We start from the raw sequence: 25,515 nt of genomic DNA, 5'->3' as shown, positions 1-25,515 counted from the left end.
CTGTTCAATTGCTGTGAGGAGACAGCATGAACACAGCAACTCTTATAAGAGAAAGCATTTAACTAGGGCTGGCTTACAGTTTCAGGGGTTCAGTCCTTTATCTTCATGGTGGGGACGGTGGCAGCACACAGGCAGACAAAGTGCGCAGAAGCAGCTGAGAGTTCTGCATCAGATCAATAGGCAGCAGGAAGAGAGCTCTACCAGGCCTGGCTTGGGCTTTTGAAAGCCTCAAAGCCCACCCGCATTGACACACTTCCTCCAGCAAGGCCACACCTCCTAACCCTTCCAAACAGTGCCACTCTCTGGGGACTAAGCATTCAAATCTATGAACCTGTGGGGACCATTTTCATTTAAATTAGCACAAGTGTGTTGCACCTCTACAGTCAACCACAAACTATATGAAAGGGAGGGTAGGAATCCAATCCATGTAGAATAGCTTCAACAAGAGTGAAATACTTAGAAATAAACTTAACCAAGGAGGTTAAAAAAGACTCACGTGGGGGTGGGATGGGGGATACACATCAGTGATGAAGAAAATTAGAGAAAACACAAAGCAAGAGAAGATTCTCTCTGCTCACAGATTGGAAGACTAAACGCCATGTGTCCAAAGCCATCTACAAAGCAGATGCAAGGTCTATCAAAAATACCAACGGCCTCTCTAATGGAAACAGAAACTGTCAAAATTCGTATGAAACTCAGCATTCAGAAGGCAAAGGCATGTGGATTCACCTATGAGTGCAGCCGGGTCTACATAGCAAGCTCCAGGCTGACCAAGGCTAGATAGTGGGATCCTGTCTCAAAACAAAACAACAAATTCATATGAAGTCAAGAAAGAGTGCTAGAGGCTCGGCCTTCCTGACTGTAAGGCTAAGGAAGGTAACACAGGGCGTTTCTGGTATTACGAGAAACACACAGAGCGATGACACGGGCTGGGGAGCTCAGAGCAGACCAGCTATTCCCTTGGCAATAAAATCATGTGTATAGGGACATGTGGTCCGTGATAGAGTGCCAAGAATATGCAAGAGAGGAAGGATGCTCTGCAGCAAATGGCCTTGGGAAAGTGGATCTCCACACGCAAAAAGAGTGAAACTGGACTTTATGCCATACACAAGAACAAACTTAAATGAATCCAGTGGATACACTAACCTGGAAGTGTAAAAGTACTAGAAAATAACATTAGGGAGAGCCTGGGTCTGGATTTGACCCCAAAAAGACCAGCTACAGAAGCAAAATAAGACCAATAGGCTGGCTCCAAGTCGGTACCTGTGTGGCAAAGGAACCAGCAGGAGGGGAGGGCAGCCGACAGAGTGTGAGGGAGTATTAGCAAAACGGCAGCTGCTAGACACGAGACTGGTGACAAACACGCATGACGAATTCCCGGAACTCCGAAGCCAAGACTGAACAGCCTGATGAAAACGAAGTTAGGGCTGGGAGCTGGCTCGGCTCGTACAGTGCTTGCTGCGGGAGCTTGCGGACGTGAGTGTGGATCTCCAGAACCACGTAAAAGGCAGGTGTGGAGTGTGACTGTACTCCCAGAAGAGATGGAGGATCCCTAGGGTTTTATGGCCAGGAAGACCAGCCAAATCCCTGAGCTTCAGGTTCAGGGAGAGACTGTCTCAAACAACAAGGTGGAGAGAGACTGAAGAAGACATCGATGTTGACCTCTGGCCTGCGTGTGCGCGCTCATTCATACATCCTGCTACTCCCCTCCCCAGACAAACTTTAAGATAGTTGAGGGCACAGCCTGTAATCCCAGCACTAAGGAAACTGAAGCAGGAGAAGCCTGAGTTCAAGGCTAACCTGGACCATATAGTGAAACCCTATCTCAAAAATAAAAGGGATAAGAGGTGAAGGCCTTAAGAGGAGATTTCTCCGGGGAATATACACCTATAACCAATGGGTGTATGAGAGGCGCGGGGCACCATCAGAGACATGCGAACCAGAGCTGCAGCGGGCCATTATCTCACGTTTGTGAGAGTGGCAACTGCTGAAACAGTAGCAACATAAACAAAAAATAACAAGTGCCGATGAGCATGTGGATAAATTAGACTGTTGTGTGTTACGGTTAAGAGTGAAAAACGATGCCACTGTGAAAAACAACGCTTCCTTAAAGCTAAAAAGAGAATTGCCACACGTTGTAACAATCCTGTGTCTGAAGATGGTGTATGTGTGTGTGTGTGTGTGTGTGCACGTGCGTGTGTGTAACTACACATCATATTTGGATATATATGCATACATACACTTATGTATACACACACACACATATATCAGAGTCCCAAAAAGGTACATACACCTTATAGTAGTTTAATTTATATTATCCAAGCTATGAGAACAATCTCAGTCCTTTCGTCAACAGATGAAAATGCAACACACACACACACATACACATATACACACATACACACACACACGTACACACATACATACACACACATACACACATACACACACACACACATACACACACACACACACTGAACTGTTTCTTACTCACTCTTAAGAGGCGATCCTTTTTTTATGCCAATACCAAGCTGTTTTCAATACTGTAGCTCTGTAGTAGAGTTTGAAGTCAGGGATGGTAATGCCTCCAGAAAATCCTTTGTTGTATAAGATTGTTTTGGCTATCCTGGGTTTTTTGTTTTTCCATATAAAGTTGATTATTGTCTTCTCCAGATCTGAGAAGAATTTTGATGGGATTTTGATGGGGATTGCATGAATCTATAGATTGCTTTTGGTAAAATTGCCATTTTTACTATGTTGATCCTCCCAATCCAGGAGCAAGGGAGATCCTTCCATTTTCTGGTGTCCTCTTCAATTTCTTTCTTCAAAGACTGAGAACTCAAGAACAATGGCAATGGGTTTCTGATCCTACTGCACGTACTGGCTTTGTGGGAGCCTAGGCAGTTTGGATGCTCAACTTACTAGACCTGGATGGAGGTGGGGGTTCCTTGGACTTCCCACAGGGCAGGGAACCCTGATTGCTCTTCGGGCTGATGGGGGGGGGACCTAATTGGGGGAGGGGGAGGGAAATGGGAGGCGGTGGGGGGGAAGAGACAGAAATCTTTAATAAATAAATAAATTTAAAAAAATTTAAAAAACAAAAAAAAGAGGCGATCCTGCCATATGTAACACCATGGAAGAATCTGGAAGACATTATGGCAAGTGACATCATTACTGGTGGAAGGACAAACTTCTCATGACCCTACTGAGAGCATGTGTCCGAAGTCAAATCCATGGAAACAGCAGAATGCTACTTGCCAGGGGCTGCGGGTGGGGAATTGCTGTTTAGTGAATGATAAAGTTTCATTTTTGCAAGTAGTTCGCGTTCTAGAATGTTCTGCCGTGCAGCAGCTCTAGACTGTAGTTAGCAATGCTGCTTGTGCAGAGACAACTGGTGAGAACATGGACTCCACACTGTGTCCTTGTCATCACAGAAGCTCCAACATGACATCCTGGCTGCGTGTATAGAAACAGTTTGGCAGAGACTTAGGCCAGAGTGACCACCAAGAAGACTGTCCACATAATCCAAGTAATAGCTTGGGTTAAACCCAGAGCAAGGCCTGGGTCTGAGAGCCTGGGTTCAAGTTGGATGTCTCTCACTGGTCAGCCTTGATGGCTAGTGAGACGGTTAAGGTTAGTCAGAGGGAGAAGATGAAGTGCAAACAACTTGGAGGCTTGTGTTGGGAGATGGAGTAGATGGTGATGGGGGAACCCAGGGAAGAGTGTGTCATAGGTTGTGGAAGGAGAGCACAGTGTGGGTTCCTCCGGCACATTGAATCGGATGCAAGAACTTGGCTCCCAGTCTGATGACACAGAAGGAAGACACAGAGCTCTGAAGGTCCAGGGGATGGTGTAGAAGAGGGGCTGAGGAGGAGGCAGGCCCCCACAGGAGGCAGCTTGCTTTGTTCTGATTTCGCAGAGGAAACTTAACAGTGTTTGATGTGCTCAGCGGAAGGAGCCTTGGGAGGATTGATGACGGGCGAGAGAGAAGGAGAGTTCTGGCGGGGCGAGAAGCCGGGCCCAGATGGTGCTGCTAGCTGGGGGCAGGCAGAAGAGCAGTAATTAATCTGAGATAGGAGAAGAGGGTCACCATTAATCTTGCTTCCCCAAAAGGCTCACGCCCCCCCCCCGTTTCTTTTTGGATATGGAAAATCCATATTCCTAAGATTCCTGACAATTTTTACTTCTAAGGTCTGACTCTTCGCAGAGAGTCTTAGCCTGTTGAGCGCTCTCCTTTGCTTGAGAGTCTTAGTGGGCTGTCAGCTTCTTTCTGCAGAGAATGATCACATGACCCTGGCTGAGCCAATTAGCGTCTTTCCAGGGCCTTTGGCCTCTGGACAGAGCAAGCAGGGTTAAGCAGTTGAGGGTTCATCTCTTCACCTTGTGTCTGAATCACAAAGCATTTACCTACAAGATTCTGTTTTCGAAGCCTAGACTGCCCAGGTCATTTCAATCCTTATGTCCGGCTAGCCACAGCCAGTTTCTGCTGGTTTTGACTCAAGTAAATGAATGATCATGGAAGGACATGTTTTACAATAACAGAATATCCCAGAACTGCAGAGGTGACTTCAGTCTTTCCATTTCACAGAGCAGCCTGGAGACCCTGCATCTCCCCTCAGTTTACAAGAGAACAGGATTCAAGGCTTGAGCTCAGGCTTTCCCCCTTGACTCTCTACCCTTCTCTCTTGCTTCCCCTCCTCCATCTGTATGCTAGACCCTATTCTGGAGAATAGGTCAGGGGCCTTAACTGTCCTCTCTGGATTCCACTCAACACTGAGAAATCTCTCAGAAGTCGCGGGACTCTAAGGTCTTGCTCAACTCACCAAAACAGAAGACACAAATTTCTGGAAATGACCTGAGGGCCCAGAGATAACACACAAGTCTCACCCAGCCCACCAAGTCGGTATTCTTGTCTCTTCCCCCTTCCATCTGTGTGCATATAGAAGCCCTTCTCCTTTAATTAAATAGCATCACATAGCTGAATCTCCTTTTGGGTAGAGGCTAAAGTAGAGATGGCTAACCGACAACATCGGAGCAGACCTTCTTGACTCTACAGTTTTGGGCAAGCCATTTAGATAGTCACTCTGACGTGGTGGCCTCCTGGCTTATGAGCCAGAATCTCTTCATCAGGTAAATAAAATTAAATAAGATTAATCAAGGTAAATAAGATTAAATAAGACAGTATAGATCAGGTGGCTCCCAGAAAGGAGGCTGAGACACAAAAGATCTCAAGGTTTGATGGCCATCAATCCCACACCTGTTGCATCCTTATAACCTGCGCCAGTGGACCCTTGAAGCCAGCACATGCTCAGCAACTTGGCATAGGGTCAGCAGCTTGGGTTGAGAAGCACTGTGGTTGGTGATGGTGGGATTGTGGTTAGGATCCTAAGGGCAGAGATTAGACAGGGATGATGCCCCCACTTGACCTTGATGTGGAGAATAACTAGAAGTCTGGTAAAGGATGAAGGAGAGTGGAGCTGGGGTCACAGCCAATGGGGTTAGCTTGCCTGTAGGTTGTTGATTGACTACTAGACAGCAGGGGAGTCTTCAGTGTTGATGTGATGGAAGAAGCTGGGAGAGGAATTCTTGTCCGAAGCTTCCCATGCACAGTTTTCACCACGAGTTGCATTTCGTCCCTTGACTTTATGATCTGGAGATTTCTCCTTCCGCTAAGAAGACCATGGAATTCCAGTGGATGATTGGCGTGCCAAACTGCTAGACCGGGTGAGTCCCCTGAAAAATGGGACCCCTGGTCACATGATAACACAGGTCCCAGAGTGGGCATCTGCATGGTTATGAATGTCCTTTCTCAGAATACCCTTTAGAAAGGCCTCCACTGCCCTTCCCAGTTCCTCTCCCAAGTGTGCTGTGGCCAGCGCGGAGCCTTTTGACCCCTGCCCATAATGCCCTGCTACCTCAAGCTGTCTGGAATGAAGCCTGGAAAGGAAGGGGCCAGCAGCCTCCTCCCACCCCCAGGGAACCTTGTCCTTGTGTTTAAAGCCCGTGTGCCCACTGTGGCCGCTCCTGGTCTCCCATGTCCCAGCAGGGGATGATTAATGGCATAGCTGCATCACTGTGTTGTATTTAAGTCTGTCCCCAAGCAGATAGATTGTCTCTGCAGATAAAGTGCTCCTGGGCCCTCCCTGGGCTGTGGCTCCTGGCCCACTCCTTCCTCTGTGTTGGCAGCCTGCTACCGGGACCTCTGAAAGGTAAATGAATTGATAAGGCGGCGGGGGCAGGGAACAGGCTGTATCTTCAATGGCTCTTGTAAACAGTGTAAAGTCACCTTGATGTGCCAGGACTAATGACGCTGGAGCTGGGTGGCGCAGAGCCAGTATAGGGCCCCCACATCCCTAAGGCAGAAGGAGCCACCGCGGGAGGGGGTGCATGTCTCTCTGCCTTCCTCTCCCTACAGTGACACACTCTCTGTCTCCCAGAGCTCCGCTTTACTGTCTATACTGTCAAGTGACATTGTGTGTCCAACCTGTCCCCTAAATGACAATGAAATCCTCACTTCTGGTGCTTTTGGCTATGACCTTTTTAGGAAATGAAGTCTTTGAGAAATCACATTAAGATGAAGTCCTATGACCAGTGTCTTTACAGAAAGGAGCAATTTAGACACAGTGACAGAGAGGCAGACACAGCTGCCTTTACAAGTGAAGGGCACCGAAGATGGCCAACAACCCTCTAAAATTCAGGGAGGTCACAGAACAGGTACCTCACAGCCTCAGAAGGAGGTAACCCTGCATTGATCTTGGAATTCTAGAACACATCAGTAAATTCCTACTGTTCTAAGCCACATAGTTCAGGACACTTTATTATCCAGCCTTTGAAAATCAATTCAGAGCAGTAATTCTCCCTACAGGCATATGAGGGACAAGCAACAAGGGGTGCCCCGAGACACAGCCATGATAGACCAGGAGCTCAGTTATTGAATATTAAGTCTGGGAGGCTCACCCCAGACATAGTTAAGAACTGGGGTGGCAGGAGACAGCCAGCCAGAGAAATCACCCAAAACACACGGCTGCAACAGGGCCATGGCCACATGGCCTGGGCTTGGGAGTTTAGGAGGATGCCCACACGCTGCACAATTCTTTGCTTAGGAAACTCTCATACTGGGGAATCCACAGAAACAGAGAGAAGACCATCTTACCAGAGGCTGAGTTCTCAAAATATATTTGTTAAAGAGAAATAGATTTCTTTTACTTAGCCATACAAATGGAGGTATTTCACTGGGATGACCCTTGCAGACTAATGTGTGTGGGGGGGGTGGATGGGGATGGAGGCAGCTGTCTAATACGGAGGCTTCTTTGGGGGTTCTGTGAATGTTCTAGAAATAGATATGTAGTGGTGCTTATCGTGCGATGTGTGGGTGAACTTACCATGCTCAAGTGTACGCTTCAAGATGGTGCTTTTATGTGGAAGTGTATTGCACACTAAAAGCAAACCCCTCAAGGGAAGGTGCTCTCAATGAGACCTCAGGAGCCTCTTCTGAAGGAGAAGAAGCCTTCCCTCTCCCGGGGCACGGCAGGCGACTGGATTGCGGTTGCTGTCTGTGTTTTGTCTTCGTGTGTGTGGGGGTCAGAGGGTGCCTGTGCAAAGGTAGAGGAAGCCTTGTGTGCGTTCTCAGGCATCCTTACCTTTTGTGGGAGGCAGGATCTCTCACCGACCTGGGACATGGCCGCATGAGACACAATACTGAGCTGCTTCCAAGGGTCCACTTGTCCCTGTCCCTTGTCTGTCACTGGGATTATAAGTGTGTCACCACATCTGGCTTTTCACGTGGGTTTTGGGGTTCTAAACTCAGGTCTTCGTGTCTGCAAAGCCAGTCCTGTATCAACCGAGCCACATTCCCGGCCACCTGAATTGCCTGAATTTAAAATATATATACTTATGTATGGGAGGGGGGCTAAAGCATGCATGTGGAGGTCAGAGAACAACTCTGTGGGAGTAGATTCTCTTCTTCAACCATGTGGGTCTGGGGATCGAATTCAGTTCATCAGACTTGGAGACAGGCACACCTATCTGCTAAGCCATCTCTTTGACACCAGCATCACCTGTTTTAAAGCAATGCTGTGACTTTTGGATGGGAAGTTCAAGGAGGTGGATGATCCTCAACTCTTCAGGGATCCTAGGACACTCAGAGTGGAATACTTCTGGATAAAATGATGGGGTGTTGGAGAGGGGTGGAGGTGTACCGAGCCTGGCTGTTGCGGTGGCAGGAGAAGTTGCAGAGAATGATTCAGGGTCTTTGGGGCCTTTTTGCTTTTCTTTTCCCCTGCCTTTGGGTGGATAGACTAAAATCCTAAAGTCTTCAGTCTTCTCTTCCTGACCTCTGACCTCTGACCTCTGGTCAGGGGCTATGTGGGCCAGAGCACTTGCCATCAGCCTGTCACACCAATGCTACTTCTAGCTTTTGGAAAGAACTGAAGAAAGGAGGAGGGAGGCCATGAGGATGGGCAGGGGCCTGATCCAGAAAGAATACAGGGATGCACTGGGTAATGCGGATACCCTGGGTATTTATACAGGACACTCTGTGCTCCAGACACTGTCCAACACATCATCTTGGACTGAGTCATTTTATTCTCATGATAGTTTTGTGAGTTAGACATTTGGGGTTTCCAGTTGCAAATAAGGAAAGCAAAGGCTCAGAGAAATAAGGGGACATGACTTGAGTTTCCTGGTAATAGATGAGAGGAAAGAATTCAGCACAATCAGTCAGTTGATGGATTAGTGTTTGGGAGTAGGTGTCCTGCAGGTGGCAGGGGGACAAGATTCATGATGGGACAGTGAGTCTCTTGAGAGCAGAGTCTAGTGGTCTTCCATGATGATGGCCAGCATTCAAAAGGATGATGTATGTTATCACTGGGGGTTTCCCGTCCCCCATATACACATGGGGCAGCTCAGACGGGTGAATCCAAGGCTGGGCTCACTTAGAAGAAGAGTTGAGGCTGAGGCTGGACCAGTTCAGACATCAGCCTGGGGATAACAGTCAAAACCAGGATTTCATGGGGCTCGCTAAGCAAATGCTTCCTGGAGGCACACGTTCAATTCCTGACTTGTGCATTTGGGTCAGAGCAGGCAGTACACAGGGGTCTGGGGGAGCCTGGGAGGACTGTGGCCACGAGAGAAACACACACCCCATACACACATGCAAACACACTCATATGAACGCGCACACGCACGCGCACACACACACACACGCACGCGCACACACACACACCCCACACACATGCAAACACACACATATGTACATGCTTGTGTGTGCGCGGGCACACACACGCACCACACTGCTTTCTGCCGGGAAGCAGCGAGGGGTCAGTGAGAAGCCAAACAGCTGCTGGTGACTGTATAGAGAAAGACGATGCTAAAGGGAAGGCCTCAGTCTGCATCAGAAGAGGGGTTTTCCCCAGGAAGGCGCCTGGTGGGGAATGTGTGCCAAGTGCTTCTGAATCCGGCCATCAGCAGGGACCCCTCCCAAGGCCTACCCTGCAGAGCTCTCTGCCTTCCAAGCAGAAACACTTGCAAGCTACTCTGCAGATGGCCAGGCTAGCTCTAGAAGGATGCAAACTGGTGGCTGCTTAGCCACCCTGGCCTGGCACCCGCAGAACCATGCACAAATGAAGGACACATCAGACGGATTCTCCCAAAGTCCCCATCCCGATTCTCTACTTTCCCAGGGGCATTCTCATGAAACATGTACTCTGACATCCCGGAGGAATGACTCCCAGTGTCTTGGGTACCATTCATTCGCTCATACACTCGTTCATCCATTTCTTTAATCAGCCAGAAAGTCCACAGTCAGGAAGTCTTGCTATGTATCAATTGCCATGATAACCCTGGCCACAAGGTGGATAAGACAAGTACTGTCTTTACCTTCATGAAGCTTTTCCTCCACTGGCAGGCTGCAGCAAGGGTATTTGAGGTCCTACAAGTCAAACAGGCCTTTGACTTTAGCAGGTTGGGTGCCACATATCCTGTGATTCCTACTAGCCTAGGGAGGGAAAAACTGGATCTGAGAGAGAGAGAGAGAGAGAGAGAGAGAGAGAGAGAGAGAGAGAGAGAGAGACGTTAACTTTTTCCTTTAAAAAAATCATGATCAGGAAGCTTTAAGGGTTTTATTACATCCCTTCCATACCAACAAGGGCTCGCTCCATGACCCCCTTAAAGGGGACCTTGTAAGGATGGCCCCTGTGCCAACTGAGCATACGCAAGTTACTTCAAAAGCTGAAGCTCATAGCCTGGCATGATTAAGCCATATTGCTATCCTTCCCCTATGATGCTACTATTTTCTGGAAACTTCCTCCCCTTGTTTAGCTTCTGAATATGGACTGACCTGTCCCAAGGAGGAAGTGTCAATCATCTAGAAACTGGAGCAAGGGATGCTCTTTTTATAAAGACCCTTTAGTACCAAAAGAGTGAAGCTCATTTTCTAGAAGACACCTTTGCAGAACTTGGCCTCCTAGGAAATCTTTCTGGGAGAAACAGGTACCAGGTGGCCCCCACTATGGGCCTTTCTTTCATGGAGAATGCCACCTGCCTTTGCAAGAGTTCTGCCTCGGGGACACAGCTGGCTCCAGCTTCTTCCCGGGTCCCTTCCCCTCTCTACCCTCCAGGGGCCTTCTGCCTGGCCCCCGGACAGTCCCTCTGGCCCTCAAGCTAGGGGAACCACACACCCTCCCTGCCTCCTGATCTGGCAGGGGGAATGGAAACTTTCGTGGAAAGCACTTGAGCTGACGAATGCTCCCAAGTCAGACTGTTGACTACTCAGGGCCCTGACGACCAGGGCTCAGGATGGGGGGAGGGGCCGGGGGGAGCTCTCCTTCACAGGGTCAGGACCTCCTTCAGGCTCCTCCCTCTCTTTGCACAGACCCATACTCACCAGCTCAGTGTGACCCGAGTGAGCCAGTGAGCCGCTCCACTCAAGAAGCCATTGTCTTCCACACTTCCAGAGTACTCAACAGCCCTGGTCCTCCCCCTTTGCCCATACGCGTCCCGTCCCCGTTTCCCGCGCCCCATAGGTGACTAGGAAGCTTGCATGGGGCTCCCTGGAGTTGCAAGTCCAGAGGCTTTTGCTGTTTTGCTTGAGACCTGGTTATGGTTGTGGGATTTTTTTTTCTGTCAGCTGCCTGTTATATCAATCACGGAGTCGGAATCTATTTATAGGTTTGGGAGTACTGTGTCCTTAGTCACAAAGAGACACAGACAGGGGACTGTCAGCTGGTGTCGGAGGAGCCAAGCAAGGAGTCATCAGCCACTGGAACACCTGAGGGTAACCAACCGGTCCTATTCCTCAGCAGCCCCGTCCTCCAGCCCGCCCCACCATGTAAGTAAGCTAACTTCTCTCACCGCTCCCCAGACTGCCCTGTGCCTCCCGTCTTCCCTACACACCCTCCTCCTCTCCCGTGCATTTGCTCTCTTATTTTAATGGATAAAAATATCTCCCCACGCCTGCTCTTTGATCCTGATTTCCACGCGCTGAAGCATCCATCCATCCCCGCGTGGCCAAGAGGTAAATGTTGCCTCTCTCTGACCGTCATGAGAAGGTCAGGGGGTCTCCATGTGGCTGGGTGTGATGGTTACACGAACTCATTTGGAATCCATGGGTTCCCTTTAGTTTTTTTATTTTATTTGTTTTCGTGGAGAGAAAGTAAAGTAAATCAAAAGGGCAAAGCCAAGTTCACACACGGCTCAGTGGGGTGGTTATGTCTCCCAGCGTGAAAACTTTCATTTGTTGGTAGCTTCAGCATTTGGTGAGCGAGAGAGGTGACAAAGGCTGGCTTCTCGGGGGTTTTCAGGGTGATGATGGAGAGGTGCTGACAGTCTCGGGGGGCACCCTGGGAGCTTTCAGGTTCAGCTAGAGTCATGACAGCTCCAATAACTATCTTATTTCCAGCACCTCCAAGGAAAGGGGACACCCCCCTCCCCGCCCCCTCCATGGAATGATTCTACTTGACAAAGTGGAGATAAAAGCAGCCGACCCTTTCCTTGCCAGTTTGGATTGACTCCATTGCTGGGTGCATTTTCTCAACTCTGGTGGGAGTTAAGAAACTTGGGTTAGGAAGAAGTATGGAAAAGGAGTAACCCAGATGTGGGGGGCTTTGCACCCTTCATTGGGGAGAAAAAGTTACCTGTTTTGTCAAAGCTGGGCTCAGTGCACACAAGGTGGGTCAACCCTGCTCTTCAGGTGGCTCTGGAGCGCGCGCACACACACACACACACACACACACACACACACACACACACTCACCCCCCACCCCCGCCCCATTGCTGTCCTGAATCTTATCTGCCTACCATGAGTTTCACGTGGAACTTTGCAACTTTAGTTTCTAGATAATGGGTCATATTAACCAGAATTCCTGCATTTGAGGAGATTGGTTTCATAGCATTTCTGGAAGAAAAGGCCTTAAAGTTAAAAAAGAAGAAGAAAAAAAAAATCCACCACCAACAAAAAGCTATGTGTTGGTATTTAATGTACACTATGTAGAAGTTTTTAAATAGACTCCATCCTCTCCCCAATGAGTTTCTATTTACTTATGCTTCGGTTACCAGATGCTATATTGCTAAGGACTACTTCTAGATTTGTTTAAGGGAATGGTATCGGAGCAAAGAAACAATCCTCACTTCCATTTAAAAGCACTAAACAAAGCAAGTTGGCCTGAATTGGTTTTGATGACGTGCAGAATAGGTTTGTCAGCAAAACAGCTGATGAAATTTAAATAACGTGCGGGGGCACACATATGCTTCCGGGGCAATTGGAGCTCGTTTCGTTTTAGCTTGCCTTTCTCTTGGGTCCTTATTTCTACCTGCATTTTATGGTGGGTTATTAATATCTTTAATTCGCTACTGTTGGGGGGAGGAATGGCACGGGAAGTCAAAGAAAGGAGAAGGCGAGTTTCACATGTTCACCAGTGGAAAAACGCAGAATAAAAGGAGGTGGCCTGGTGTGGTGGCGTGCGCTTTTAATCCCAGCACTTGGGAGGCAGAGGCAGGTGGATCTCTGTAGGTTTGAGGCCAGCCTGGTCTACAGAGTGTTTTCTAGGAAAGCCAAGGCTGCTTAATGAGACTCTGTACCAGAAAGTGAGAAGAAGAAAAAAATAAAGAGAGGAAAAAAGAGTACAGAGGGTGGATGTTATTGTTTAGGATCTAGTATCAAAACATGTCCATAAATCCAAGAAAGGGAAAGCTGGGTACGTTGTCCGTGTCAGGTTCTCATTGTTTCCTATTCCAAGGTCTCTGTTTGACAAGCCAATCCTGCTAAGCCTTCCCTGCAATGTGCTGGGGTGGGATTTTGTGGGCTGTTGTTAATTAAGGCTCGTGCGAATCAAGTGATTGAGACATTGTGCACAGAGATCAGAGAGGTCCACTGCTTGCGGAGCCGAGCCTCCCGGACTTTCTGAGCTCGGGCGCTTCTGAAAGGAAGTCTGTCAGTTTCTTAACCTTCCAACACAGGGCCAGTCCTTTCCCCCCCACCAACCCCCTCCCCCATGTGCACCCCGAGGCCTGTCTGGTGGGGACTCCTGACTAAAGGTAACGGGGAGAGTCTGTGTTCTTGTTAGCGGGGAGAGAGCGTTTGTGGAAACACTTAAAACCATCTGCCCTCTCCCTTGACCTGCAGATATGTTCAGATGGGCTGGGGGCTTGCTGGGCAGCATAATGGAGGCCTTGGCTTTGCCGCCTGTGGGCTTCCCTGTGGGGATGCAGTTGGGGGGAAACTCCAGGGCATTTGCGTAAACCCCTGATTACTTGCTTTCTGCTTCAATAACCATTAATTGTATGTGGTCCGAGCTCCCACCAGACTCATTGTTTCCCCCTAACTGATTCCTTAAATGCAATTGGTCACAGAGCTGTCTGTGACTTCATGTAGGCAGGACCTAACACAATCCTTGGCATCGTTGCCCCTCTCTGTGTATGTCAACAAGCTGTTGCTCGTGTGCGCGCACTGTGGTTTCATGTGCCTTCCTTCCCTAGAGCACACAGGAATCCATTCTGACCTCTTCCCAAACTGGGGACAATGGGGCCAACGAGCAGGTGCTTTGGAATGCTGCAGGCTCAGGTGCAGGACCGTTAATCTCCAGGAAGAAGGGATGGCAAATGCCAGGAAGTACTCCCCTGATTCAAACAATTTAGGTAGCTGAGGTCTCTCCAAACCCCATGAATAAAAAACGGCAGCTGGCAGGGACTTTAAACCAAAGACCCTGGGACAGCTCTTTCTCTCCATCGCTGCGGTTCCACAGAATCTCTGGCCATCTCTTTCTTATCTCGATTTTTTACGTTTCATTATCTATCTCCTTTTTTTTTTTTGCCACCCTCCTTCTCCCACCCCCCACCCCTTGCCTTTCCTGAAAACACATTTCTATCTGGCACAGAAAATAAACTCAGATTGTGGGTAGTTATGTTAATCTAATTCAATCCTCCGAGGGTTAAGAGTGAAATTCTAATAGTGGAGCTGTTGAGGGCTTTTTTGTTAATGGCTTGGGGATTACATTGAGTTAAAGGCTCATTTCCTAATCAAACAGAGAGGGAGAGAGTGATTCCGAATATTTATGAGTCTCCCAGTGAGAGTTTAAACTTTCAACTCCAAAAGCTGGGTTTCTGCGGGAGGAAAGAGTTAAAACCCCTCAGGGCTGCTGGGGAAAAAAAAATTAGACCAGTTAAGTCATCAGTGTTTCCAGGCAGCTGTAGAACTTCTGGGCACCTCAAAGTGGAAGGTGGGGTGGAGCTGTGGAGAGGGGGAGCTGGGTTCACATAATGGAAATGGAGATTGGGGCCGGAGCCAGCTAAAGGGTTTCCGACCTGCCGAACCCCACAGCAGGCTGGGCTGCTCCATCCTTCCGAGGCTTGGAGGAGTTGAGAGATTATGACTCCTCAAATCAATCTCTTTCTCTAGTCTGGAAGTGAGAATAAGAGACAGGGGAATGGCTCAATTTGCCAGCATTTGCTGGAGAGTCCCTCGTGTTGCCTAGGCAGCACAGAGAACCAGCATCTGTCCCTGTCCCTGGAACAGGAACTTCCGAATCAGCCAGTGCCTGGGACCTACAATTGGGTCCCTTTGCTTGATTCTGCCATTCTGCTCCCTTCCCCCAGGCCCGCCAGTCTCTCTGGCTCGCCAGTGCTAGGTGAAGGCAGGTGGTGATCTTCCTGATCTCCAGCCTGAGAAAGCCAGGGGCAACTTGGCCAAGGTTGAGTCATGTCAAGGCCAAGCTGAGGTGAGGCGTCCAAGCCCAGGCAAAACTCCTTTGCCTCTCTCTGCTGTTCTCTGGAGTTCAGTAAAGGGAGGAGAAGGCAGAGCCATGCATGTGACTGCTGAACAAACCCTGGGTCCCGGCTCTGAGGGTTCCTTCTCAAGTTCCTGATATGGGCATTCTGTGATAGCGTCTTTTCCTGTCACCAACCAGGTGGACATTTTCTGTTTCTTTAACTTGGATTCCTGCCACCCCTTTTTTCTGAAGTCAGCTGACTTGCTTCCTCTGGGATCTTTGAGCGACTGTCTCCGGGGAACTGGGCACAGCTTTCTCACGAGTGGTGGCCCATGCGTCTTGTTCAGGTGGTCCTCATGTACCCTCAACGCCTTTCCTGTGAAGCCCTCCTCTTCTTGGGGCTTCCACTCTCCATGACCTCCCTCTCTACTGCATCCACTTGCAGTGGGGTGTGTCACGATGACCACATCACTAGACCTGGACCATCTTTGCTTTGCTCCTGCGTTAACCTACTCCATTGCTGAGCAGGCATGTCCCACATGCCTCTGCTAACAGTTTGGAGATACAGATAACAGCACATGCGCTCAGACAGGACTCCTGAACACTCCCAACCCCCTTTCTCAGTGTACCACAGAGACCCACAGGGTCCCCTCTGCTCAGGATAGAATCTGTCTTCCGGGGAAGACAAACTGCTCAAGCCCTGTCCAAACGATGTATATACATCTTTCCTGAGCTCAGTCCAGAGCACCGATTCTGCACACTCTGGGATGTAGTAGCCCCAGGAAGTGGTGTGCACCTCCACAGAGGGCCGCTTTCCCTCCTGCGCTGTCAGATGGAGTCTTGAGTCAACAACTCTTCAGCAGTCAATGGAGTCCCCTACTGGGAGCAGAGCTCAGGGTGCCCAGGACCTCTGGGCCTGAAAAGGACTTGAGGTTTTAAGCCACGGTGAGAGAGTAGAGAGAGCATGGGCCTGGGGCAGCATCGTTCAGACAGGGACGTGTCTGATGCTCTGAAAATTAATTTTGTCCATGCTCTGGGTCCTGGCTCATATTCTGGTGAGAAGTTTGGTGCTTGGGTCTGGAGACCATCCTGCATCCTGCTCTCTTCCTCCTTCTCCAAGGCCAGTTTCTGGTGTTACATACAGAACAGGCTGAATAAGTCTGGGTAAAGCCAGCACTCCTGTGACCATAGGGCTGCAGGTGACTTTTTGGTCCCCCTTTCTCTTGTTAGGACTGCCTTGAGAGATAGAGTCTAGAGCCTAGTGGGGACCACGGTAGGTTTTACAATGATTATCCTCTTGTGTGATGCTCCTGTCCTCAGAGGCGTGTATGGGGACTCACTGTGCCACAGAGCAGTGGGTTCTGTTCTTCTTTCCCACCGAGAAGCCCTCTATTTGCCGGTTGAAGTGGGGAATCTTGAACGGGGACCACAATGTCACCCAGCCTTGCAGCGTGACCTGTAGTCTTCCTCCTCCTCTCTGCTCACTGTCCTAGCAACAGAGGGACTGCCAGGAAACACTTGAATTGTCACACTTCCCTTTCAACCTCCCTATCGAAGCCCCTAGTACCCGGCACAGTATCTGGTATACAGTAAGTGTTCGATGAACGAATTCAAACGAATTACAGAATCTCTTCTCTCAAGGGGCATGTCCAATCCCTTAATCACAGGAGGAGTGAATTGAGACTTCGATTATCCATCTAGACCAGTGGTCCTCACCCTTCCTAACGCTGTGACCCTTTAATACAGTTCCTCACATTGTGGTGACTCCCAACCACAAAATTATTTCCTTGCTACTTCATAACTGTAATCTTGCTACTTTTATGAGTTGTAAGATAAATATCTGATATGTGATCCCTGTGGGGTCGCGACCCACAGGCTGAGAACCGTTTATGTACGTGATCAACTATAGCAGCTCATGATCCACTGCCATGGTCCTGGCTCCAGCCCTTTCCCTCTCTGCCAGTCGAGAGAGAGAGAGAGAGAGAGAGAGAGAGAGAGAGAGAGAGAGAGAGAGAGAGAGAACAGGCTATTTCTCAGGAATTTTTACATCCTTTTCAGCTTTGCCTACTTGATGTCAGATTTAATTGCTGAACGGTGCCTCTTTCCCACCTATCCCCCCTCCCCCGCCATCCATTCCTCTCCTTTGTCAGGCCCTGTCCTCCTCTCCCCTTTCTCAGCAGTACCTGCCTCCTCTGGCCGTTCAGACTCTGTCAGGCCTGTTTTGGTCCCAGGGGTGCACATAAGAGGAAGCCCTTCTCTCTGAAGCCTTGCAGAGTGTCTGCTTCCATTAGCGCAGACAAGGCCTTTGAAAGGTGGTGGTGGGCCAGGAGCATCCTTCCAGGTACCGGATCCACCCCACCCCCGAAGAGCATCACTGCAACTGTGGGGGAAGATGGAGTGCAGAACCCTGGACCGCTGAGGGTTAAATGATAGCAATGAAAAGGCTGGGCGTCTCTTGGGGACTGGTAGCTGGCTGAGACAATTGATTAGCTTGGCTTAGTGATCTTTCTAGCAATATTCAAGAGTAAAATTCTTGCTGGGGTAGGCTCTGTACGTGGATGTGTGAGCAGTTTAGGGTTTCTGACGATGAAGGGGCAGGCTAAGACTGCAGAAAGAACTGTCACGGGGTGGGTTGCTTCTGTGCCAGTCTCGGGCGGGGCCCTACTGCCCCTTGTAAAGGTGAGGTCAGGTAACAACTGTGTGCTCTATGTATGCACAATTCAGTATGGGGAAGCAGGCAGAAGAGATGCAGGGCATTGTTGTTGTTGTTGTTTACCTTCTCTTTGTGACCTCCTGGGAAATTATCGTTACTCTAATTTTCAAAGGACACCGACGGACTGAAATGATGTGGAGTGTATGTGTTTGGGGGTGGGGGATTTAGCATGGTGACGTCATTCATGGGTCCAGAACTACAGAGATGGAGACAGGGGATCCCTGGGGCTTGTTAGCCAGCTAGCCTAACCTAATCAGTGAGTCCCAGGCTAATGAGAAACTGTCTCAAGGAACAAGGTAAATGACATTCTCGATAATCATAAACACACACACTTGTGTGCACACGTGTATTCACAGCATTGTTGAACATTGATGCCAGCTGGAGAGAGGCCCTGGGTTGAGGAAGCCCTCTTCCATCTGCAGGCCTTGGTGGGGCGAGGACAGATGTCAAAGGGGTTGGTGCGTGGGAACACAGGTGCTCACACGTTGCAGAATGTGGCTCCCTTGGTTGTGACAGGAGGGTTGGCGGGAGGTCTTGTAGGCTCTCTAGCTTTAAGTAGCCCACATTGAGCAGTGATGGTCCTGATGAACCTGTGTCTGTAGCATAACCAGTCACGGTAGGCCAGCTAGCCCACGTCTCCGTCATTTGAAGCCAGGGACCCAGATGTGGCGTTGGCTGGGCCTTGCGGATTTACTATTACTTTTCTCAGCTTGCCTTCCTCTTTGCCTTCCCATACCCCACTCTCATTGAGCACCCTGGAGAACCGCTAAGAAAATTAGTCAGGACTATCACTCCAAACACATAGCTCCAAAGTTTTGATGTTTGTTTTCAGTTAGCAGAGGCTGCTCTTCTGTGGCTTCATGGGCCTCATTTCCCCCTTCCGCATGGTACCCATGCTTCCTCACACCTGGGGAAATCCTGGTACCCGCTTCCCTTCTTCTAGCTGGCCTTGGGCAGCAACTGAATGAAGAAGCACAGCCCTTGGGGACTTCTACAAGGCTTAGTTTCTCCATAGTGTGTTTTCCCTGCCTGCTGATGGGGGCTGGTCTCTGCTCTCAATCTTCTAAGGATGTTGAGAAACTAAAATAAAAACCAGAGAAGAAACAACCCCCAAGAGTAGAAGCTCTTAACAGTTTTGGATTAACCTATCTCACTATACCGTAGCCTCTGAGACGATATTTGGGTAAAAGCAGGCCTCAGAGCCAGACAAGGCTGCCAAAGTTCGATCACCTGAGGAAGAGGGACTCTCAGCTGAACAATTACCTAGAACAGATTGCTCTGAGACCATATCGTGCTGATTGACGCCTGATGGGTGTCACCGTCCCTAGGCAGGTGGGCCTTGGCTGTGTAAGAAAGCATCCAAGGACAAGCCAGGAAGCCAGGAAGCAGGGCTCCTCTGTGGTTTCTGCTGGAAGTTCCTGCCCTGACTCAGTGGTGTCTTTGTGACTTGGAAGTATAATCCAGCTGTGACCTGGAAGTGTAAACTAAGTTAACTCTTTCCTCCCTCAGGTTGTTTGAGTTTATCCCAGCAGCAGAAAACAAAGCAGGGCCTCCCTCATTTCCCACCTGCTGTGACGATGGACAAAGTAGCTGCCATTCTGTCGTCTAACACTTCCTTAATGGAGTGCTGAGGACCACAGGGGACACATGAAAGTCCCCTGGGCAGTGCTCACTCTGAGTCGTTGTAGTGGGCAAGGAGAGGACAGGTTGGCTGCTCTAAGCATTTTCCACGGCCCCTTGCCAGAAAGGCCAGGAGGAAAGAGGCTTTCAAAATCCCTACATTCCTTCCAGAATCTTCCTGGTCATTTTACAAAGATCAGGAAAAGAGCTACAGCTGAGATGGTTTCAAGAAATAACCGGTCCAGCACTGTGCATGGCGGTGTGAGCTGAGGGCCTGAGCGTGGCCGTGTGAGCTGAGGGTCTGCATGGCCGTGTGAGCTGAGGTCCAGTGCACTTGGCAGTGTACACCGAAGGACTGTGCGTGACAGTGTACACTAAAACTGTCCACATGTGCACAGTTACCCCTTTTTTATAATAACTTCACTTGTTTTTTGAAATTATATTATACTTACATCATTTCTCCCTTCGCTTTCCTCTCTCCAACCCTTCCCGTGTACCCCCTATTTGCTCTCTTTCAAATTCATGGATCCTTTTCTTTAATTGTTGTTATATACATATGCATACACATATATAAATATACATATATATTCCTAAATATATAAATACAACCTGCTCTGTTCGTATAACGTTATCTGTATGATCTCAGTTCTGGCCACTTGGTTTTGGATGACTCTTAAATATGGAACTGTGTATGGGGGTCGATCTTGATTTGTCTGAGAACTGCCTAGATTATTAAAGGTACATTTGTGTGGGCACTTCCAAAGACAACAGATCATGAAGGCTTTGGTCTAATCAATGGCTGTAATACAACTGATAGAATCAAAATCTGAATAGACTATTGGGAAGTTAGGTCGCAAGGGGGTGTGCCTTTAGAGGTCAGTTTAGCCCTGGCCCCTTTCTGGGACTTCTCCCTGCTTCCTGGGCTACCTTATGGGGAGCAGCCTTGCACCCCACACCCCTTCTGCTACGAGGCTCTGCCTCTCCATGGAGTGGACTAAAGCCTCTACCCCTGTGAGCCAAAGCAAACCGTTCCTCCCTCATGTCATTTGTCAGGGATTTCTGTCACAATGACTAAAGGAAAGCCTGAGTAACACAGTAAGAATATTACTTTCTGGGGTTGGGCCGATCAGGCAAAGTTTCTCACCTTTGTGTGCAAATCTATGCACCCACAGCCAGCATATATGGTGCTGGTATGTAGATGTGAAGGCAGAAAACAAGTTGCATAAGTTGCCTCGTATGTCTGTGAGTCTAAGTCCCCACAGTGCGTTTCTGTGTAGGGCCAATTCTTCGCTGTAGAGAGTAACGAAGGGGGGGCTGCTTGTTCCCCACATGGCTGATGGGACGTCTTCTGGGAATACTCAACAAGGAAAGAAAAATGGGAACAGGGAAGGGCAATTTCTAGCGCCTGGAGGTGTGGGGGTGTGGGATTTGTGTATTCCAAGGAGCTGCAGAACCGCCAATACGCTCCTACGGGAAAATTCCAAAGCCAGACTTGTGACCAGCCTGTGTGTCTGTGCGCGCGTGTGCGCGTTCAGGGTATTGTGGTCAGCCATCCATGACTCTTCTCCCACATCTCAGGCTGAGAGTAATCTAGAAGGAACGTGTAATTACTATTTACTCTGGGGTACTCAATCGAGAACACCCTCATGTAATGACTCGCGCTAATTCCACCTCAGCCGCCCATCTGCTAGGGCTCCTTGGGAAGCAGGGAGGAAGTGCCGCTTTTAGCTCAGAGGAAGGGATCCGAGATGGAAACTAGCTCCTGTGAGCTCAGACACTGCTCTTGGGTCACAGACACACACGGATGGCATCTTTTTTGGCAGACTCTTAACTCGTAACTCTGTGGTTGGGTATGGGCCTTTCAAAGGAAGGCCAGCTGCGACCGAGGGGCTCAGTTGGGCAGTCAGTCATACTGATCAGAGGATTGTAGTTAAAAAAAAAATCTTAGAGACAGGCAGATGCCATGTATAGGAAGTTATAAAATGTGTGCAAAAGAGGATGTTCATCACATAGGGATGAGACAGAGGATGAGCACAAACCACACACAGGAGAGCAGAGTGAGCATCTGGGGCGTTCTTTACCCACTTCTCGGTGGCACCATCAGTTTGACGTCCTCAGCACCTCTTTCGCTTGCTTTCCTGACTTATTTTTGGGAAAGTTTTCCAATAATCTAAGGTGGGGAATGTGGAGAGAGAGAGAGAGAGAGAGAGAGAGAGAGAGAGAGAGAGAGAGAGGAAAGGAGGGAGGGAGAACAAGTGAATGCATTATAATTAAGCCCAAGGAATCTGTTCGCTAAAAATATCAGAAATATTACCTTGAAATACGACACTCTACTGCTGTAGCCAGGCACTGTCGTGGAGGCAACCAAACTGTGTACGGAAATAAAGCTGAGATTTAGATCACCATATTGAGCAATCACTTACGTTAGCTTCTGCAAGCTACCGCCTGGTGGCTTGCACAAGCCGCTTGTCTCGCCCTGCCTCGGTGCCTTTGTCTATAGAAAGGATATCCGCAGAGTGGATAGGTGGACGACCCCCAAGGACATCTCTGCATCCTGCTCTGAATGCCTCTGTTTCTCCGAGCAGGGAACCTCTTGTATCACAGCTATACTCTAGGGTCACGAGTTCTGTGGTAGGGAAAGGGGGCCTGCTCCCAGCTGTGTCTGGATGTGACAGGCACCCAACATACTTGGCATGTACTGATGAAGCCCTTGTGATAGCACAGGTGTGTGATTCTAGCCCTCAGGAAGCTGAGGAAGGATTGTGTGAGCCCGAGTCCAGCCTGGATGGAGTGAGACCTTGTCTGGGAGAAGGAAAAAAAAAGTGTCTGTAGAATGAACAGTACCAGATCCCCACCCCGATTTGACTCGGCCGAACCACAAGTGCTATTGGCCTGGCTAGTTGGGCTTAAGGTCTTGGGCTTCTCCCCTCTAGACCTTCAAGTCAGGGACGGAGATTCTTGCTTTCATGGTTTGGACAGCAACCACTTTCACTAATAAGATGTGAAGTGAGCGGTGTACTAAAGCCCACTCTTGGGTTGGTGAGATGGCTCAATGGCTAAAGGCCCTTGCCGCGAAAGCCTGGCAAACTGAATTCAAACCCCAGGCCCCATGGGAGAGGTGGAAAGAGAAAACCAGCTCAATCTACAGGTTGTCCTCTAACTTCCGTGTGCTCACCCCTGATCGTGTGCAGTGCACCCCTGATCGTGTGCAACACACCCCCGGTCGTGTGCAATGCACCCCTGATCGTGTGCAATGCACCCCTGATTGTGTGCAAACAGTCACACGCATGGGAACAATAACAATAAAACATAATTAAAAATCACCACACAGGCAAGTAAATCAGTCTGCAGACACCCTGTTTAGGAAGGCTGGCTCCTTTCTGCATGTCTAGCCCACACAGCGTGCTCCTGTCCCTTTCTGTCCCCTCTCTATCTTGCTCTATTAAAAGTATTACACTTGGAGACACGCTAAATAAAGAGTCCTCGGAGTAGAGAGTGCGCCTCATCCATTTTTCTCTGTCCCTATGTGCCCCCTTGTAAAGATTATCTCTCGGTTTTTACTAAATGGCCTTGATTTTTATCATTAATCGTAAGTGGTAATTCCTTTTTCCGTGTCTAACTTATTTCTAAAATATTCTCCCTTGGGTCCTACAGTCTACTTTTACTGGTCTCCGTGCCCCTTTCCCCCGTCTATGCCATTTTAGAAGCCTCATCAAGAGACTCCTTCATACGTGGGACCCTTGGTCTCCGGCCTTCCCTCTCGCTCCCCTATATTTCCCAGAAGAGCGGCTCTGGCAGTCCAGGCGGACCTGGTCTCTGTCATTCCATACAGGGCCAGGGATGTCCTTTGTTCTCCAGCCCCCGAAACCTCATCTCTTCTTAAACCTGCCGTTTTCACGCTGGGGGGTGAACCACATAAATTTAAAGCTTGAAGATGTCTCTCTTCCTTTTGCTTCATATTATGTGCCTTCTCGCTGCCCCCAAACTCTCCTTCACCCACCCCATCCTCTCCTTCGCCCCGCCCCCAAACTCTCTTTCACCCAGCCCATCCTCTCCTTCGCCCCGCCCCAAACTCCCCTTCACCCACCCATCCTCTCCTTCGCCCCGCCCCAAACTCTCCTTCACCCACCTATCCTCTCCTTTGCCCCGCCCCCAAGCTCTTTCCACCTTAGCTCTGCTATTTCTTGAGACCTATCGGTGACTTTTCCTGGAGACATTTTGCTGCTGTTGTTGTTTAGTGTTCCCCTGCTTTCTTGACGTCCCGTGCATCCTTTTCTTCAATGATTTTTCTGAGTGTGTGACAGGGAAAGGCATCTTGTTATGTTTTTTTTTCAAGACAGGGTTTCTCTGTGTAACAGCTCTGGCTTTCCTGGAACTCACTCTATAGACCAGGCTGGTCTTGAACTCACAGAGATCTGCCTACCTCTGCCTCCCAGGGAAAGGCATTTTTAAGGAGTTAGTATGTAATGGAAACTTTCCTTGGTTTGTCTTACTTACCTTTGTAAGGATTGGAAGAGAGAGGTATCATGATTACTCCCATCTTACAGGTGGGGAAACTGAGGCACTGAGGTTAAGGATCTTGTTTAAGGTCAATCAGGCAGTTATACCATCTAACGTCACCTCATACCCTATAAGATTCAGTATAACAAACAGCCAATAGAAAACGTGTGTGCATGTATGTGTGTGTGTGTGTGTGTTCATATCAGATCATTTTAGAAGCAACTCAAGTAAGGAAGGGTGGGTTTATTTTAGTTTACTGTTTGAAAGTAAACAGCCCATCATGATGGAGAAGGAAAATCAACAGAAGCATTAGGCAGCTGGTCACACGTTCCAGAGAAAGATCAACACTGGCGCTCGGCCCACTTTGCCCCTTTTTACTCCCCATTTATTTCATCTGGGGTCCCAGCCCATGGGATGGTACCGCCCACATCCAGGGAGGGACTCCCATCCTCAGTTAAGCCTCTCTAGAGACATTCTCGTAGACTGGGCTGTCATTGTGTCTCCTAGATGAGTCCAGTCACATGGACAGCGAAGATGAAAGTCTCATGGTGATACTGACCGTTGGGCCTCACACACATTAGACGAGCTCTCTCTCACGGAGTTACATTGCCAGCCATTTTATTTTTATTTCTAAGAAAAAGATGACCTTTATTCACTGATTTTGTATACATGTGGGTAGGTGCATGCCAAGGTGCGCAGGTGGAGGTCAGAGGGCAGGAGTCAGTCGTATCCTTGAGTCTCAGGGACCAAACTGAAGCAGGTAGGCTTGGCAGCAAGCCCCTCTCTCTGCCTATGAGCCATCTTGCCGGCCCACTTTCAGTTTTATTTTGAGATAGGGTCTCGCTAAGTTACCTAGGCTGGTCTTGAACTCGTTTTGTAGCCCAGGCAAGCCTTGGACTTTTGATCCTTTTATCTCAGCCTGCCATTTTATAGCATTGACTTGGACACAGAATTTGGCCTGATAGCTTCAGATTTTCATATATTTTATTTGACATGTATCCCATGTTCCCCTTCACAGTGCCACATGGGCGTCAACCTGAAACTCTCGCTGTTACTTATTCTCTGCCCCTTTCTAAATATTACATCACAGGTGTCACCATCAAGACAGTCCCCACCCCCTCTTAGCTCTTGTTCGCTTCTCTCAGAACCCCACTTTTCCATAGATCATTCATTTTGTGTGTTCGTGTTTACATGTATGTGTGCACGTGTGTGCATATCTATCTGTTTATTTTTTAGACAGTCTCTTACTGGTCGAGAGATCTCCAAGTAGGCTAGACTGACTGGCTGGCAAACCCCACCTGTCTCTGCCTCCCTGGAGCTGGAATTGTGAGTTCAAGCCACCATACCAAGCTTTTTTACATGGGTTTTGGGGAATCAAACTCAAGACCTTGTGTTTGCAAAGCACTTTGCTGACTGGGCCATCTCTCCACCCCCGAAAGCAGTTTGCAATGTCTCCATTGAGCAGCAGGTAGGCATGCTGGG

The 25,515-nt window shown here is 49.0% G+C and overlaps 1 protein-coding gene and 1 long non-coding RNA gene across 2 annotated transcripts in view; one reads left to right on the top strand and one right to left on the bottom strand.

Moving 5' to 3' along the window:
- Positions 1-8,627: 8,627 nt before the first annotated feature.
- LOC142835178 (uncharacterized) lies at positions 8,628-11,079 on the bottom strand. Its single transcript, XR_012907762.1, has 3 exons — positions 10,883-11,079; positions 9,877-10,015; positions 8,628-8,979 (listed from the first exon to the last, which is right to left on the bottom strand). It is a non-coding gene; the product is annotated as an uncharacterized LOC142835178 (long non-coding RNA).
- A 152-nt stretch (positions 11,080-11,231) lies between these two features.
- Esrrb (estrogen related receptor beta) overlaps positions 11,232-25,515 on the top strand; it is a 155,772-nt gene continuing 141,488 nt past the window's right edge. The window contains exon 1 of the mRNA XM_075948102.1: positions 11,232-11,326. Within this exon, the coding sequence (XP_075804217.1) occupies positions 11,325-11,326 (2 nt within the window). The 5' untranslated portion in view covers positions 11,232-11,324. The remainder of the gene's footprint in view (positions 11,327-25,515) is intronic.

The sequence above is a fragment of the Microtus pennsylvanicus genome, chromosome 14, assembly GCF_037038515.1.
Source record: "Microtus pennsylvanicus isolate mMicPen1 chromosome 14, mMicPen1.hap1, whole genome shotgun sequence".
NCBI classification, from domain to species: domain Eukaryota; kingdom Metazoa; phylum Chordata; class Mammalia; order Rodentia; family Cricetidae; genus Microtus; species Microtus pennsylvanicus.
Note: the sequence above shows the minus strand (reverse complement) of the source record. Positions and strands in the feature narration are given on the sequence as shown.